The sequence below is a fragment of the Muscardinus avellanarius genome (genome assembly GCF_963383645.1).
Source record: "Muscardinus avellanarius genome assembly, chromosome: 18".
NCBI classification, from domain to species: domain Eukaryota; kingdom Metazoa; phylum Chordata; class Mammalia; order Rodentia; family Gliridae; genus Muscardinus; species Muscardinus avellanarius.
In genome coordinates, this window is record NC_137804.1 from 30,327,200 (window position 1) to 30,345,974 (window position 18,775).

The window sequence follows — 18,775 nt, forward strand, 5'->3', positions numbered from 1 at the left end:
ATTCAGAATTCTTATAGAATTATCAGATTTGTTAAAATTTTGGCCATTCACATTTTATTTTTTGGACTTCCACTTTGTGTGGATTCTTGTTACTATATATATATATATATATATATATATATATATATATATATATATTGAACTCAGAGATACAGCAATAGAATCTGTGAAAAATGAAACAAAAAAATTAAAAATAATTAGCTGCTGCCGGGCGTGGTGGCGCACGCTTGTAATCCTCGCGCTTGGGAGGCTGAGACAGGAGGATCGCAGAGGTTCAAAGCCAGCCTCAGCTACTTAGTGAGGCTCTCAGCAACTTACCGAGACCCTGTTTCTAATAAAATATAAAAATAGGTCTGGGAGTATAGCCCGGAGGTAGAAAGCCTCTGGGTTCTACCCCCTGTACCACCACCAAAAAAAAAGAATTAGCGGTGTATCCGTGAACTATTAAACAGCTTTAAGCAGTCAAGCTGTATCTCTGAGTTCACGAATCTTTTCTTGTGCAGTGTCTAGTCTATTAATTCTGTCCTGTGTATTTAACATGCTGTACTTTTTATCTCTAGAAGTTTGACTTGGGTCTTCTTTATATCTTTCATGGCTCCCCTTCTCTTTACAAATATACAGTGTGGACTGGGCATAATGGCACATGCCTTTAACTCCAGTACTTGGGAGGCTGAGGCAGGAGGATCACAAGGTTCAAGGACAGCCTTGGCAGCATAGTGAGACTCTCAGCAACCTAGCAAACCCTGTTTCAAAAATAAATTAAAAGTGGCTGGGGATATAGCTCAGAGGTAGAATGCTCTTGGTTTCAATCCCCAGGACCACACAAAAACAAATGGATGATGTTTTTCTTCTTCTTTGCATGCCTGGTAAAGTTTGGCTGGGTATTAGACCCTGTGAATTTTATCTCATATCTTTAAATGTTCTTGAGCTTTGTAATTGGGTGTAGTGAAGTTGCCTGGAAATAGTTGGGCAGAATTTATACACAGAACTTGGAGCTGCTTCTTTCAGATCTTCTTCTTTCTGAGATTCCTCTCTTTCTACTGGCAGTTGTCCTGAACTCTGCCCTGTGGTTCTGCAGGCAAGAAGACATGGGTATTCTCTTGTGCTTTGAGCTACCTGTGACATGCCTATCCTTAGGCTAAAAAGAATTGATTGCCTTCCAGAATCTGCCTGTAGATTTTGTTCACTCTCCATATTCTGCACAAAATTTATTTTTGTATATTACACAGTTTATAGTTGCTATTTGTGGAAGGGTCAGTCTGCAAGAACTTCCATGGGCTTTATGAAACAGAACTCCATAAAAATCATTTTGCATCAAACCTTTTTTTTTTTTTTTTGGTGGTACTGGGGATTGAACCCAGAGGTATTCTACCTCCAAGCTACACCCCTAAGCCTCTTTAATTTTTTTTTTTTTTTGCACTACTAGGGATAGAACCCAGTAACATTCTACCTCCAAGCTATTCCCCCACACCTATTTTTTTTTTTCACTTTGAAACAGGGTCTCACTGAGTTGCAAAGGACCCAAGTAGCTGAGGCTGGCCATGAACCCTGATCCTCCTGTCTCAGCTTCCTGAATGCTGGGATTACAAGAATGCACCAGCACGCCCAACTCTCTTTTATTTTTTATTTGAAAACTTAGTTTTGCTACGTTGCTGAGAGCCTAGCTATGTTGCTGAAGCTGGCTTTGAACCCTCAATCTTCCTATCTCAGCCTCTCAAATACTAGTATTACAGGCATTCACCACCACACATGGCCTGCATCTAACTTTTAATGAAAAATTCTCATGAAGCCAAGAAAATAACAAGGGGACTTTTTTCCAGGAAAAATCATACAAATGAAATGAGTGACTTGGTACAGTTGATGACTGAGACACTTAAACTAGATTCTAAAGAGAGCTGTGAATATCTTCCATTATCAAATCCAGTGTCAGAATTCAAACTTCATCAGAAGTATCGGGACACACTGGTACTTCATGGAAAAGTTGCAGCAGAGACAGAGGAACTCCAATTTAAAGAGATACCTTCAGGTGAATGCTTATTATTTTACAGCAAATTAGAAAATGTGTTTATTGCCAGGTGTGGTAGTGCATGCTTCATTTTAAAAATAAATTTTGTGTGTGTGGGGGGGGGGTACTGGGAATTGAACTTAGAGACATTCTGAGCTACAATCCCAGACTGCTTGCCTGCCTGCCTGCCTGCCTGCCTTCCTTCCTTCCTTCCTTCCTTATTTATTTATTTTGTGGGTCTGGGGATGGAACCCAGGGGCATTCAACCTCCAAGCTATACCGCTTGCGCTGTCTTTTATTCTTTATTTTGAAACAGGGTCTCACTGAGTTGCAGAGGGCCTCACTAAGTAGCTGAGGCTGTCCATGAACCATGGTCCTCTGGTCTCAGCCTCCCGAATGCTGGGATTACAAGTGTGCGCCACCATGCCCGGCTTGCTTTTATTTCTTATTTGGCAACAGATCTCACTAGGTTGCTGAGGATCACTAAATTGCTGAGGCTGTCCTCAAACCTGTGATCCCCCTGTCTCAGCTTCCCAAGTGCTAGGATTACAAGCGTGCACCACTACAACCAGCCAATGTAAATTGACTTTTAAAAATACATGTTAAGAGCCCAATAACTTATGAACATTGTGTAAAGTGTTTGGAATTTTTCATATAAATTGTCTTCAAGTTAGATGATTGTGGGTTTTTTATGTTTAGGAAATGGTAGTGAGACATGAAGCTAAAGTTCACATATAAATCTTTTTTGTTTTGTGATATTGGGTACTGAACCCAGGGGTACACTACCACTAAACTATACCCATTGTCCTTAAAAAAATCATTTTTCTTTATGGTACTGAGGATAGAACCCGGGAGCCTTCTGTCTCCAGGCTTTGCCCCTACACCTATTATATTTTTTATTTGGAAACAGAATCTCACTAAGGTAGTGAGGACCTCACTAAGATGCTGAGGCTGGCTTTGAGCCTGTGATCCTCCTCTCTCAGCCTCACAAGTACTGGGATTACAAGTCTGCACCAAAAGTTTTTTATTTGAGGCAGGTTCTAAGTCATGTAGTCTGGCCACAAACTTGTGATCTTCCTGGTTTAGCCTCCCAAGTGAACTCTTGGCACACTCCTGTAATCCCAGCTACTTAGGAGGCCGAGACAGAAGGATTGCAAGTTTGAGTACAGTTTAGGTGAGTTTGTGAGACCCTGTCTCAAAAAAAATTTTTTTAAAGGGCTAGACTAAAAATGGGACAGGGGGTGTAGCTTGGAGGTAGAATGCCCCTGGGTTCCATCCCCAGTACCGAAAAAAAAAAAAAAAAAAAAAAAAAGGCCAGGGATATATCTCAGAGTAGAATGCTTGCCTGGCATGCCTAGTTTTTGTTTTTGTTTTGTAGTACTGGGGATGAAACCCAGGGGCTTTCTATCTCCAGGCTATATTCCCAGCCCTATTGTTTATATTTTATTTGGAAACAGGGTCTCACTAAGTTGCTGAGCGCCTCATTAAATATCTGAGGCTGGCTTTGAACCTGTGCGATGCTCCTGTCTCAGCCTCCAAAGTGCTGGGATTACACGTGTGCGCCACCATGCCCGGCTCCTGGCATGCCTCAGTACTGGAAAAAAAAAAGTCTGGGTATATAGATCAATGGCAGAGCACTTGTTTAGCATGTGCAAAGCCCTAGGTTTGATATATAGCACTGCTGTTAAAAAAAAGAGAAGTGAAATTATTAAACCAAAACTTGTCAAAGTGAAAAGAGTAAGACTTTTTAAAAAACATTGTGTTGTTCTTGCTATAATGGTAAAAATGTTGATTTACCCCTTGTTTTTGTCATTGTTTTTTAGCTATCATGCCAAGTTCTGAAAAGATCAGGAGAATAGTTGAGGTCTTAAGAGCTGATGTTATCCGGGGCCTGGGGATTCAGCTTTTGGAGCAGGTGTATGATCTTTTGGAAGAGGAGGATGAATTGGAGAGAGAGGTGAGTCTCCCACTAGCAGTGACGAGCTGCTTATATTACAGAATTTCTTTAGCAGCGTTTTGAAATGTAGTTCACATACCACATTGTTTGCTCATTTGAAGTGTACAGTGAGTGGTTTTAATATGCTCACAGAGTTGTATAATCACCACCACAATCAGTTTAGAGCATTTTCATTACCCACAAAGAATCCCTGTACTCGTTAGCAGCCATTCTTCATTTTCTTACTTTCCTCACCCCTAAGCAACCATGGATATTTCTCTCTGTAGATTGTTCTGAACAGTTCATCTAAATGGGCTCATAAAAAGCTTTGTTGTGGTCTTTCATGTTTTGTTTCTTCCATGTATCATGTTTTCAAGATTTGTATAGTAGCATGTCGCAGTACTTTATTCCTTTATGTGGCCAAATGATATTTTACTCTATGTTTTTGCTTATTCATCATGGACATTTGGGTGATTTCCGGTTTTTTATGAATAATTATGTGGTGAATACTCATGTAAAAGTAGCTGAGGCTGGCTTTGAACCTGTGTGATTCTCCTGTCTCAACCTCCCAAGCACTGGGATTACAAGCTTGTGCCACCATGCCTGGCTCAATTTTCTGAGATGTATACTTTTAGGAATAGAATTGCTGGGTCATATAGTAACTCTACATTTAAGTTTTGCGTGTGTGTGTGTGTGTGTGTGTGTGTGTGTGATTATATATATCTATCTATCTATCTCCTGGGGATTGAACCCAGAGGCATTCTACCTCCAAGCTGCACAACCAGCCCTATTATATTTATTTATTTTTGTAGATAGAACCCAGCCAGGGGCATTCTACCTCTGAGCTACACCCCCAGCCCTATTTTTTATTCTTTATTTTGAAATGGGGCCTCAATAAGTAGCTGAGGCTTTCAGCAAACCATAAACCTCCCATCTCAGCCTCTCAAATGCTGAGATTATAAGTGTGTGCCACCACGCCTAGCTTTTATTTTTATTTTGAAACAGGATCTTGCTAGGTTGATGAGAGTCTCACTACTTACTGAGGCTGTCCTTGAACCTGTGGTCCTCCTGTCTCAGCCTCTCAAGTACTGGGATTACAGGCATGTGCCGCCACCCATGGCTACATTTAAACATTTGAGGAATCTCCAGACAGTTTTCCAAAGCTGCTGCACCATTTTACATTCTTACTAGCAGTGTAAGAAATTATTGTACATTCTCAATACTTCTCTATTTGATTATTATTCATTCTAGTGGGTATGAAGTGGTTTTCATTATAAGTTTGATTTGCATTTCTCCAATAACTAATAATTGCATCTTTCATAGACTTCTGGCCATTTATGTATTTTTCTTGGAGAACTGTCTATTCAAGTTTTTGCCCATTTTAAAATTGAGTTATATTTTATTTATTTTTTTGGTACTGGGGGTTGAACCCAGGAGCACTTTACCTCTGAGCGTACTCTAACCTTTTTTATTTTGAAACAGTGTCTTGCTAGGTTGCTGAGGCTGGTCTCGAATCTGTAACCTTCATGTATAAGCTTCCCAGGTACTGGGATTACGGATTATAGATATAACCCTAGTGGATTACATGTCTGGTGGATTATTTTTCTGTGTGTGTGTTTGTGTGTGCTTAATATCCCTATTATTTATTTATTCTAGTACTAGGGATTTAACCCAGAGACATTCTACCTCTGAACTATACCCCCAGCCCTATTTTTTTATTCTTTATTTTGAAACAAAATCTCACTAAATTGTAGAGGGCTTCACTAAGTAGCTAAGGCCGACCACAAATCTGCAATCCTGTCTTAGCCTCCCAAGTACTGGAATTACACACCTGGTTTATTTTTTATTTTGAAACAGGGTCTCATTAAGTTGCTGAGAATCTCACTAAGATTTTGAGACTGGTCTTGAACTGTAATCCTCCTGCCTCAGCCTCTCAAATACTGAGATTACAGGCATGCACCACTGTACCTGAATATTTATCTTTTAATTATTGAATTGTAGGAGTTCTTTATGTGTTCTTTATATAAGTCCCTTATTAGACATATCATTTGCAAATGGATGGGAAAATGTCTTTTCACTTTCAAAGAGGTATTCCTTGAAGCAAAAAATATTGTCAGTTTTTAAAAAAAATACTAGGGATTGAACCCAAGGACATTCTTTTTTTTTTTTTTTTTTTTTGGTGGTACTGGGATTCCTGGAAGCCCTTCTGCCTCCAGGCTACACTCCCAGACCTATTTTTTTTATTTTTGGAAACAGGGTTTCTTAAGCCAGTGTGGCTGGCTTCGAACCTGCGTGATCCTGTCTCTGCCACCCAAGCATGGGGATTACAAGCGTGCGCCACCACACCCGGCACACCCAAGGACGTTCTAACTCCAAGCTACATTCCTCGCCCTTTTTATTTATTTTTTGTTTTGATCAGGGTCTCAGTAATTGCTGAGAGTCTCTCTCCAGTGCTGGGATTACAGATACACCACCATGCCCTGCTAAAAAATATTTTTTGTACTGGTGATTGATATTGAACCTAGAAGTATTTTATCTCTGAGCTACAGCCCCAGCTCTATTTTATTTTTATTTTTTTTTCTTTTTTCTTTGGTGGTACTGGGGGTGGAACCCAGAGGCTTTCTACCTCTGGCTTATACTCCCAGACCTTTTTTATATTTTATTTGGAAACAGGGTCTCACTAAGTTGCTGGAAGCCTCACTGAGTAGCTGAGGCTGGCTTCGAACCCGTGCGATCCTCCTGTCTCAGCCTCCCAAGCGCGGGGATTACAAGTGTGCGCCACCATGCCCAGCGTTATTTTATTTTTATTTTGAAACAGGGTCTTGTTAGGTTGATGCGTCTCACTACTGCTGAGGTTGTCTTAGAATCTGCGATCCACCTGTCTCAGCCTCCCAAGTTTTACAGGCGTTCCTCCCAAGGATTACAGGCGTTCTGCCACTATGTCTGGCAAAAATTGTTAATTTTGATGAAATCCAGTTTACCTATTTTTATTTTACTGCTAATGTTTTTGGTAAGAATCCATTGCCAAATCTAAGGTCATACAGATTTACCATTGTATTTTCTTCTGAGAATTTTTATAATTTTATCACTTACATTTAGGTCTTTGGGACACATTTTGAGTTAACTTTTGTATATGACATTAAGTACAGCTCCAAATTCTTTTTTTTTTTTTTTTTTGTGGTACTGGGATGGAGCCCAGGGGCATTCTACCTCTGAGCCCCAGTCCTATTTTTCAGACTTATTTTATTTATTTATTTTGGTGGTACTGGGGTTTCTGGAAGCCCTTCTATCTCCGGGCTACACTCCCAGACTTATTTTTCATATTTATATTTGGAAACAGGGTCTCTTAAACCAGCGCGGCTGGCTTCGAACCTGTGTGATCCTCCTGTCTCAGCCTCCCAAGCGTGGGATTACAAGTGTGTGCCACCACACCCGGCTATTTATGACTTTTAAAAAAAATCTTGAAGTCAGGTGTGGTGTTGCACGATTGTAATCCTAGTACTTGGGAGGCTGACACAGGTTCCCAGCCAGCCTCAACAACTTGTGAGGACCTCCACAACTTAGTGAGATTCTGTTTCAATATAAAAAATAAAGCCAGGCATGGTGGTGCACACGTGTAATCCCAGCATTTAGGAGGCTAAGGAGGATCGTGGTTCATGGCCAGCCTCAGCTACTTAGTGAGGGCCTTTGCAACTCAGTGAGACCCTGTTTCAATATATAAAGAATAAAAAAATTGGGCTGGGGGTGTGGCCTAGAGGTAGAATGCCCCTGGGTTTAATCCCAGTACCACACACACACAATCTTGAAAATTTTTACGTTTTATGTAAACAGAACTATTAATGCCTTCCTATATGTTTTCAATTTGGTATCATGCTTAGGAAAGCTCTTCTAAGATTACAGAAATTATTTATACAACGACATACTGACTTTTTTATGTTTCCCCAAATAGGTACGTTTACAGGAGCGCATGGGTGAAAAGTATGCGGCTTACAGTGTGAAAGCTCGCCAGTTGAAGTTTTTTGAAGAAAATGTAAATTTTTGAGAATTCGTTCTAATCTGCCAGATCTAAAGACATATTTTGAAATATTTTTGGGGGGCTTTAAAGAAAAACCATACTATAGTTGAGAGGCCATTCACCATCCTTTTATATCTCTTTGGGATTTTTCTTACTGGAGAAAAGTCGGAAAGAACAAAATAATATAAAGCAAGTTAACAAAAGAACATCTTTGGCTTTCACATGCTTTTTATAAGGAAAAATGTTACATTTGTTTGGTTACTGTTTACTGAGCCTTAAACCACCACTGTTATTTCTAGAACTTTATTTTTTTAAAGTATTAGTTTGTTTGAAAACTGGGCTATGAAGCATTGGATCATAAATTTTATATTCTACTAGTGATAAAAACAACAGGAGAAACAAATGGTGTGTGTCCAGTGATAATACCTGCTTCTTGATAACTTTCAGGAGTAGTTGGTATTTTAAAGTCAGTCCACTATTCTAGAAATAGATTTGAAATAGGGCTGGGGGTATAATTATAGTATTTGAGCAATTGGATAGCATTTTTACACACTGGTGGACTTTCGCTGTTTTGTTTTCATTTGCTATGAACTTCATTTAAGGTCTACAAGAATTGAATTTAAAGTATTTTAGCTTTGTAAATCTTTATGGTTTTACATACAAGTTTTGCTAGATTTATTTTTTTATAAGCAAAAATACTGCTTAAATACTTGTTTTTACAGTTAAGTAGTTTGTAAGTAAAGTCCAGGTCCTTTTTGTTATATTGGATATGTGAAATGTTTGTTTCTGGAAGTTTCTTTTCATGTATATCACATATTTTATTACTTATTTAATTATAAGTAATGCCTATCCAAGTTCTTATAAAGTAAAATATCTTGATTAGTAAATTTTCACTTCTGTATTCGAGGGATTCCAAAAATGAAAATTGCTTCAGATGTGTTAAAATGTGCCTTATTTTTTAGGAAAATTACACATACATAAAAATGTTTTTTCAGTCACTTAAGTTTTTAATTTTTACTATGTGCCAGGTGCTATGATAGAAGCTGGGGATACTGTGGTGAATAAAACTACTCTGTGCCCTTATAGTTCTTAAACTGTCTAGCTTCTGAGACCTCTTATTTTTTATTTATTTATTTTTTTGGTGGTACTGGGGTTCCTGGAAGCCCTTCTACCTCTGGGCTACACTCCCAGACCTATTTTTGCATTTTTATTTGGAAACAGAGTCTCATAAGCCAGCGCATGGGGCTAGCTTTGAACCTGCGTGATCCTCCTGTCTCTGCCTCCCAAGTGCGGGGATTACAAGCGTGTGCCACCACGCCCGGCAGACATCTTATTTTTACTTTCAAGAGTTTACTAGAACTCAGCTTGTAAAACAAACTGGGTGTGGTAGCACATGCCTGTAATCCCAGTACTTGGGAAACTGAGACAGAAGGATCACAGGTTCAAAGCCAGCTGCAGAAACTTAGTGAAACGCTAGGTGTGGTGGCGCATGCTTGTAATCCCATCATTTGGAAGGCAGAGACCAGAGATTCCCGTTCATGGACAGCCTCAAATACTACTTAGTGGGGCCCTTTGCAACAGTGCGACCCTGTTTCAAACATAAAAAGGACTAAAAAAATAGGGCTGGGGATGTAGCTCGGAGGTAGAATGCCCCTGGGTTCCATCCCTAGTACCAAAATATATATATAAAATAAAAAATAAAGAAACTTAGTGAGACTCTTATTTCAAAATAAAAAATAAGGTAGGGCTGGGAATGTAGCTCAGAGGTAGAATGCCTCTGGATTCAATCCCCTGTACTACAAAAAGGGAGGAGGGCTTGTAAAACCATCTGGTCCCACTCTGCTCAGTTGGGGGCAAATCGCTGGTCTTCCTGAGCTGTTCACCTCTTCTTTCATGTTTTGGAAATCCACATTTTTCTGGACAATTGTTGATTTTTTTTCTAAAGTTTTGTAACTTATTTGTAAAGTAGTACACTTTGTTTTTTACATTAAAAGAATCTCCTCCATATATGCTTTATTCTTAGTTGCATGTTGAAACACTGTTTATATCCTGTCTTTTGGTAAGTTTGTGGTTTTTTTACTTGAATGCTTAATTCATTCTTTATTCTCCTTTATTTTGAGAATTGAACCTAGGGTTGCTCTATTACTAAACTGTATTCATCTCAGCCTCCCAAGTACTGGGATTACAGATGTGTGCCACCATGACTGCCCCCCCCCTTTTTTCATTATGTTGGCTTTTTTTTTTTTTTGGTAGTGGTTATATAACTCAGGGCATTCTACCCCCCAGCCCTTTTATTTTTTATTTTGAATCAGGGTCTCCCTAAGTTGCCGAGACTGGCCTGGAACCAGGAATGTACAACCACACCCAGCTCCTTTTTGTTTTTTGAGACAGGGCCTTACTAAGTTGCCAAGTCTGGCCTTCAACTTACAATCTTCCTGCCTCAGCTTCCCAAGTTGCTGGGTTATAGATTTGCACCACCACACCTGGCTCATTTTCCTTAATTTTATTTTTTTGGTGATACTGGGGTTCCTGGAAACCCTTCTACCTCCGGGCTACAGTCTCAGACCTATTTTATACTTTTTTATTTGGAAAGAGGGTCTCTTAAGCCAGCACAGCTGGTTTTGAACCTGTGTGATCCTCAGCTCAGGTCTCCGCCTCCCAAGTGTGGGAATTACAAGCCTGCGCCACCACGCACAGCTTCATTTTCCTTAATTTTATTTTATTTTATTTATTTATTTGGTGGTACTGGGGGTGGAACCCAGAGGCTTTCTACCTCCGGGCTACACTCCCAGACCTTTTTTATATTTTATTTGGAAACAGGGTCTCTCTAAGTTGCTGGAAGCCTCGCTGAGTAGCTGAGGCTGGCTTCGAACCTGTGCGATCCTCCTGTCTCAGCCTCCCAAGCGCAGGGATTACAAGCGTGTGCCACCACGCCCGGCTAAAACTTATTTATTTATTTATTGGTGGTACTAGGGGTGGAACCCAGAGGCTTTCTACCTCCGGGCTATACTCCCAGACCATATATATATATATATATATATATATATATATATATATATATATATATATATATATATATATATTGGAAATAGGGTCTCACTAAGTTGCTGAGAGCCTCACTAAGTAGCTGAGGCTGGCTTTGAACCTGAGCAATCCTCCTGTCTCAGCCTCCCAAGCACGGGGATTACAAGCATGCGCCACCACGCCCGGCTTCATTTTCCTTAACTTTAAAACACAATCTTAAGTCTGAATTTTTTTCTGACTCTGTCTTTGGCCAACCCTCAGACTTTGATATGATACTTTTAGACATTATCCTAATAAATCAGTAATTCTGATTTGGGTTTTCTCTCTTAAAAATGTTTAATTTCTTAGACTTAGAAAGCCAAGGAAGTTCCACATCCCTCCCTAACTGCACTGCAGTGCTGTTGAATATGATCTGCACAACCTCTACTTCTTGGGAATTTTCCTGCTGTATAGTACATGATTCATCATTGGAATGACCCTATGGGCATTCAAGAAAGGTGAATTGTTTTACATAAAAATCACCTGTGTATTAAATAGTATTCAAAATTTTATTGAAGAACTGAGCAATAACTGTGTGGTGATGCATGCCTGTAATCCTAGTACTTGGGAGGCAGCAGGCTTAAGGACAGCCTCAGCAACTTGAAGAGACTTAATAACCTAGCTGTGCTGTTTCAAAAAAGAGCTGTAGCTAGTACCACCATCACACACACACACACACACACACACACACAAAGAATCAATAGGCCGGGCATGATGGCGCACGCTTGTAATCCCCACACTTAGGAGGCAGAGACAGGAGGATCACACTGGTTCGAAGCCAGTCACACTGGTTTAAAAGACCCTGTTTCCAAATAAAAAATATAAAAATAGGTCTGGGAGTGTAGTCTGGAGGTAGAAGGGCTTCCAGGAAACCCAGTACCACAAAAAAAAAAAAAAAAAAAAAAAGAAAAGAAAAAAAGAAAAGGATAAAGAATTTTGTGATGATGGAAATGTTCTGTTTGTTCAATATGGTAGTTAGTAGTCATATATATGGTTACTGAGCCTTTGAATTATGCTTAGTTTAAACAAGGAACTAAATTGTTAATTTTAGTGTATAAGCCAGGCGTGGTGGTACATGCCTATAATCCCAGTACTTGGGAGACTGAGACAGGAAGATCAAAGGTTCAAAGCCAGCCTCAGAAACTTAGTGAGACTCTGTTTCAAAATACGCCGGGCGTGGTGGCACATGCTTGTAATCTCTGCGCTTGGGAGGCAGAGACAGGAGGATCACGCAGGTTCGAAGCCAGCCTTGCTGGCTTAAGAGACCCTGTTTCCAAATAAAATATAAAATAGGTCTGGGAGTGTAGCCCGGAGGTAGAAGGGTTCCATCCCCAGTACCACCAATAAATAAATAAATAAATTAATTAATTAAATAAGGCGGGGGTGTAGCTTGAAGGTAGCATGCCTCTGGGTTCAATCCCTAGTACTATAAAAAAGTTTTTTTTTTCTTCAGTGTGCAAAACAAGGTCTTCAATTCCCATGAAGCTAATGTTCTAGTGAGAACAATTAACAAATAAATACACACTGTGAGATGTATTAAATGCATGAAACCCAGCAGATTAGTAGATATGGCATACTATTTTGTTTCAATAGGGTGTTAGGGAGAGTTCCTTTATAGTGACATCTGGTTAGAGACTTCAGTGAAAGAACAAAGCAAGCTTTATATCTGAGGGAAAATATGCCAGGAACAGAAAATGAGTCCTGTATCCTGAAACAGAAATAGAACATTACTTAGAGTAATATTCCTACTCCTAACAGAACTTTTTTTTTTTGGCAGTACCAGGATGGAACTCGGGGGCATTCTACACCCTAAGCTCTATTTTTTATTCTTTATTTTGAAACAGGGTCTCACTGAGTTGCAAAGGGCCTAAGTAGCTGAGGCTGTCTGTGAACCTTGATCCTCCAGTCTGAGTTTTCCAAATGCTCATATTATAAGCACCACCATGCCCAGCCTAATGGAACTTTAAAGCAAATTTTTCTCTCTAGTCCTCTAAAAACTAAAAGGAGGTTATAGCTTTATGGGTTTTACTTTGGTCTACCTCAAGTAAAGCACAGATTGTTTATTGCCTAATTGTTTATTGCCTTTTATTTGGTACCTCCAACACTACCAACAGTGGTACCAAATGTTAAATTTTTTTTTTTTTTTTTTTTTTTTTTTTGCTGTACCAGGGATCAAACCCAAGGGCATTCTACCTCTGAGCTACATCCCTCAACCCTATTTTTTATTCTTTATTTTGAAACAGGGTCTCACTAAGTTGCAGAGGGCCTCACTAATTAGCTGAGGCTGGCTGCAAACCTGCGATCCTCCTGTCTCAACCTTCCAAGTACTGGGATTACAAGTGTATACCACCACACCTGGCTAACCAAATGTTAATTTACTACAAATTTGTACTAGTAAATATTTTCAGAGATGTTTGCTATTATTCAGAATATACTGAAAGCTGGAATGTGCTTGCCTTGCATGTGCAGTGCCCTGGGTTCTATCTCCAGTACCAAAATACCCAACACAAAGACTCCCCACCAAAAAATAAATAAATAAAGCTAAAAAAGAATATACTAAGAAGTCGGGCATGGTGGCACATGCCTGTAATCCCAGTACTGAGGAGACTGAGACAAGAGACAGGTTTGCAGCCAGCCTTTGTAATTTAGGCCCTCAGAAACTTAGTTTGTTTCAAAATAATTTTTTTTTTCCAGGTCTGGGGAATGAAACCCAGCATTCAACCTCTGAGCTATATACCCCCTGCCCTATTTTTTTTTTTCCCCCAGTACTGGGGATGGAACCCAGGAGCATTTTACCTCCGAGCTACACTCCCAGCCCTATTTTTTATTCTTTATTTTGAAACAGGGTCTCATTGAGTTGCAAAGGGCCCAAGTAGCTGAGGCTGTCTGCGAACCTCAATCCTGTCTCAGCCTCTCAAATGCTGGGATTACAAGCGTGCGTCACCACGCCCGGCTTCTTATTTTTATTCTTTATTTTGAAACAGGGTCTTACTAAGTTGCAGAGGGCCTTACTAAATAGCTGAGGCTGTCCAATCCTCGAGTCTCAGCCTCCCAAATACAAGCGTGTGCCACCACGCCCGGCTTCCAAAATAAAAAATAAAATAGGGCCAGGCATGGTGGCGCACACTTGTAATCCCAACATTCTGGAGGTGGAGACCAGAGAATAGTGGTTCGCAGACAGCCTCAGCTACCTAGTGGGGCCCTTCACAACTCAGTGAGACCAAAAAATAAAAATAAAAAAATAAAAAAATAGGGCTGGGGGGTGTAGCTCAGGGGTACAGTGCCCTGGGTCCCATCCCCAGTATCACAAATAAATACATAAATAAAGTTAAATAAAATTGAAAGCTGAGGAAAAGTGGCACACGCTTGTAATCCCAGTAATTGGGAGACTGAAATAGAAGGATCACAGGTTCATAGCCAGCTTCAGCTGCTTAGTGAGGCCCTCCACAAGTTAGTAAGGCCTTGTTTCAAAATAAAGAATAAGCTGGGCATGGTGGTGCATGCTTGTAATCCCAGCTTTTGGGAGGCTGAGACTGGAGGATCCTGTTTGTGGACAGCCTCAGCTACTTAGTGAGGCCCTCGCAACTTTGTGAGACCCTGTTTCAAAAATAAAGAATAAAAAAACAGGGCAGGGGATGTAGTTTAGAGGTCAAATGCCCTTGGGTTCCACCCCCAAACCCACAAAAATAAATAAATAAATAAATAAATAAATAAATAAATAAATAAAATAAAAATAAATACAATAAAATAATAAAAAATAGGGCTGGGGGTGTAGCTCTGAGGTAGAATGCCTCTGGGTTCCATCCCAATACCATAAAAAATAAATAAAATAGGGCTAGGAGTTGTAGCTCAGAGGTAAAATGCCCCTGGGTTTAATCCCTAGTACCACAAACACAAAAAAGTAACAATGGGCCAGGCGTGGTGGCGAGCACTTGTAATCCCGGCACTTGGAGGCGGAGGCAGGAGATCCCGCAGGTCACTGACTTAAGAGACCCTGTTTCTAAATAAAAAGTATAAAATAGGTCTGGGAGTGTAGCCCGGGGGTAGAAGGGCTTCCAGGAACCCCAGTACCACAATAAAAAAAAAAAAAAAGTAACAATGGTACTTATAATTTTAGAACCATAAACTTCTAACTTTATTTTTTTAAGAGTAGTTCTGTAGAACAATCAATAAAACACCCGTTAAACACAGAATTGCAGGATGAGTTTTAATTGGAAACATTAACACCATCTAACCATGGTAGCAAAGGTCTATAATCTCAGTATTTGGGAGGCCAAAATAGGAGAATCATAAGTTCAAGGCCAGCTTCAGCAACTTAATGAGATCCTGTTTCAAAACAAAATATAAAATAGGGTTGGGGGTATAGCTCAGAGGTAGCCGTCCCTTGGTTCAATTCCCAGTACCACAAAAATGAAAAACAAAAAAATTAGTAACTCGATGAATTATAAAACTTTGATAAACTGTACTCTCATTTATGAGGCATTTATTTATTATATATACCTGAAAGAAAATTGCATCCTTGTGTTTTTGTTCTCCATTTTAGAACAAGATTATGGAGAATGTCTAAAATGTTTATAAATCAAAACACAACTGAGCTAGAAATGAAATACAATGAGGAATTATCAATACACATCTGTGCTGTAAGAGCATAGGTGGTTTCAGCTCATGTTTTGTGTATGAAAGCAGTTTAGCCCATTTCACAGAAAAGAAAAGCAGATGCTAAATTATGAAGACCCCAATCAGTTATTTTTAGCATGCCTCTTAATTTTTCTGTCCCCTGATTTCTTGTCTTCTGTGACTGAGTCTTGAACAGGTAACCACTTCAGGGGATGTCGGCGGTAGATGGGCCACGGAGGAAGAGTCAGCTAGATCAGAACAGAGAAAATGCATCAATTATATCTACTAGAAGTTTAGGTCTATTACATGTAATGCCTGGTTTCCAAATGACTCTCTTAAAGATTAACACAACAAAAACATATTCCTATGGAAGTTTCAAGTCACCTCCTACATAAGATACTGTAAGGTAATGGGAAGAAATATTAGTATTTATATGGCTTTAACATCTAAAAGGAGTGAAGTAATGTGGACACCATTAGAAATTTCTGCTTGTAATCCCAGGATTTGGGAGGCTGAGATAGTATTACAGGTGTGAGGACAGCCTTAGTAAGTCAGGAGACTCTCATCAACCTAGCAAGACACTGTCTAAAATAAAAATTAAAAATAGGGCTGAGCACATGCTTGTAATCCCAGCATTTGGGAGGCTGAGACCGGAGGATAGCGGTTCACAGACAGCCTCAGCTACTTAGTGAGGCCCTCCGCAACTTAGTGAGACCCTGTTTCAAAATAAAGAATAAAAAATGGGCCGGGTGTGGTGGCACATACTTGTAATCCCAGCATTTGGGAGGCTGAGACAGGAGGATCACGGTTCCTGGACAGCCTCAGCTACTTAGTGAAGCCCTCCGCAACTTAGTCCCTGATTCAAAATAAAGAATAAAAAACAGGGCAGGGGGCAAAAAAACAGGGCTGGTGGCACACACTTGTAATCCCAGTACTTGGGAGACTTAGCAGGATCACATCACAAGTTCAAAGTCAACCTCGGCTACTTATTGAGGCCCTCTGCAACTTAGACCCTGTTTCAAAATAAAGAATAAGCTGGGTGTGGTGGCCCACACTTGTAATCCCGGTATTCGGAAGGCTGAAACCAGAGGATCATTGTTTATGGGCAGCCTCAGCTACTTAGTGAGGCCCTCCGCAACTTAGTGAAACCCTGTTTAAAAATAAAGAAAAAAATAGGGCAGGGGGTGTAGCTCGGAGGTCGAATGCCCCTGGGTTTCATCCCCAGTACCATAAAAAATAAAAATAAAAAAAAGAGATTCCTGCTGGCTTTAACCTTATTGACTGGAGTACTTGCCAAAGGAAATAAGTGGTATCGTTTTATGCATCTCCCACCATCGTACACTATTTGACGTTTATACTTTTTCAATGATAGTAGAAACACTGATGCAATAGATGAGAGAAGGAAGTAACCAAGAAGACAGACCTTATTTAGATCCAACCAAAGCAACCAAATCAGAGAACCTGTTGCCAATGACACCCAAATATTTACAGATCGCTTACCAAACATGAAAAAGCAAATCCGGCCATGACTATATAGACAGTCCACCCGAACTGTTCAGCCACATAACCATAGATAAATCCAACTATCTAGAGACAAACAAAATATATTTAATACAGTAAAGCGGGGTGGGGAGGAAAAGATTACAGAAAAAGATTAAATGTAGAACTATACTTACTGCCGAAAAAAGAATAATTCCCTGAAACATCTGTTCAGCTAGTTTCTGGCCCTTGTAATCCTAAAATTGGAGAGGGGGGGGGGAGGAATGAATTGGTTTCACCAACAAGGAGACACAGTTCCTGGATGGAACTCACAGTTTGGACAAGCCAACACTAATGTAGGAATATTACTCTGGGTTTTCCGGGGGAACGTGAGCATCCTAACGGAGAATGGGCAAGGGAAGCCTTTCTGGGGGAGGGAAGAAGTTCCTGGAGGGCAGAATTCTGAAAAGATAGTGGACTGTAACCCTCCGGGTTGGGAATCACGCAGCACCGGCCGGTACTCGGAAGAGGTCTCTGAAGCCTCCAGGTTCACACAGCTTGCGGGATCCCCGACCGCACCCTCACCATCTGTGTGGGCAGCGAGCTCAGGTGTTCCAACATGATTGGCTGACGAGACGAACAGCGGAGTGCGAGCGACCGAAACCCTGGGACCGCAGCCACGGAGGACTGACACCGTGTGTGGCTCGTCGGGCGCGCTGAGCCGCGGGGCGGGATGGCCGCGACCCCGGAAGCGGAAGCCTCCGATGACCGGGGACAGCCCATGGCCCCGCCCCGCGCCATAGCTAAGCGATGTGCGCTTTTCAAGGGTGCTGCGCCCCGGCGCACCGCCCGCGAGGACTGAGGCAGGGACGGCGACGACCGGGTCGAGACATCACGAGCCCGTGAAGAGTTTGCCGTCGGTGCTGCTAGGTCCCGGGAGCGACGGCTCCGGGCGGGAGAACTCTCTTATGCGCCTCCGCAGCGCGAAGGCCTCCGACGCTCCTCGCGTCTCCATGGCGACGGCCTTTTCTTGGCGAGGACCCCGGCGGCGGCAGGGCTGCCCCACGGCGCCTGCTCAGCGGGGTTCTTTGGTGCCCGAGCCGCCGGCATCTGTGAGGCTGCGGGGCTGTTCGGCTGCCGCGGAGCGAGTGAGCAGGCGAATGGGCAGGCGGGGCGGCCGCAGTGCAGCTGATGCGAGCGGTCGGGCGGCGGGCTGGGCCTGGGGGCCTGCGGCCTGGGTGCTGAGCTGGCAGGGCGGGCCGGAGCGCGAGTAGCAGCTGCTCCCAGTCCTCCTCCTGCAGGTAAGGGCAGCCGTGGTGAGCGTCTGAAGGAAACTACTTGTCGGATGGAGCCTTACCCGGCCTCTGGCCCTAGTGGGATCCCCAGAGCGTAACGCCACCTCCCCGTCACTCCCAAGCTTAAGAGGACCCCATTGACCTTTAAATTTAGGGGAGGTTCCCCGAGCCACATCCTCCAAAGAAAGGTATTCCATTGAAGAGGAGACTAGGTGATCGGCCGCCCCTCCGACAAATCTGGAACCACATCTGGAACCAAATCTGGCCCGCGGGGCGGGCTTCATTGGCCATCACAGACCCAGGTTGAGACCTCCCAATAGAGAATAGCCAGGGAGTCCCCCCTCCCTTCTTTAAGGCTGATGTGT

The 18,775-nt window shown here is 41.6% G+C and overlaps 2 protein-coding genes across 2 annotated transcripts in view; one reads left to right on the forward strand and one right to left on the reverse strand.

Moving 5' to 3' along the window:
* The window catches only part of NEK4 (NIMA related kinase 4), a gene marked incomplete at both ends in the record, with an annotated part of 49,811 nt that extends 41,828 nt beyond the window's left edge, over positions 1-7,983 (forward strand). Inside the window, 3 exons of the mRNA XM_080715377.1 lie at positions 1,821-2,026; positions 3,829-3,962; positions 7,891-7,983. Coding sequence (XP_080571503.1) covers positions 1,821-2,026; positions 3,829-3,962; positions 7,891-7,983 — 433 coding nt within the window. The remainder of the gene's footprint in view (positions 1-1,820; positions 2,027-3,828; positions 3,963-7,890) is intronic.
* Positions 7,984-15,758: 7,775 nt separating this feature from the next.
* On the reverse strand, positions 15,759-17,916 carry SPCS1 (signal peptidase complex subunit 1; the record flags this gene model as incomplete). The annotated part of the gene is made up of 4 exons (XM_080715840.1): positions 15,759-15,884; positions 17,137-17,223; positions 17,313-17,372; positions 17,701-17,916. 4 exons carry the CDS (start codon positions 17,914-17,916, stop codon positions 15,759-15,761), a joined length of 489 nt encoding a protein of 162 aa, XP_080571966.1.
* Positions 17,917-18,775: the final 859 nt, after the last annotated feature.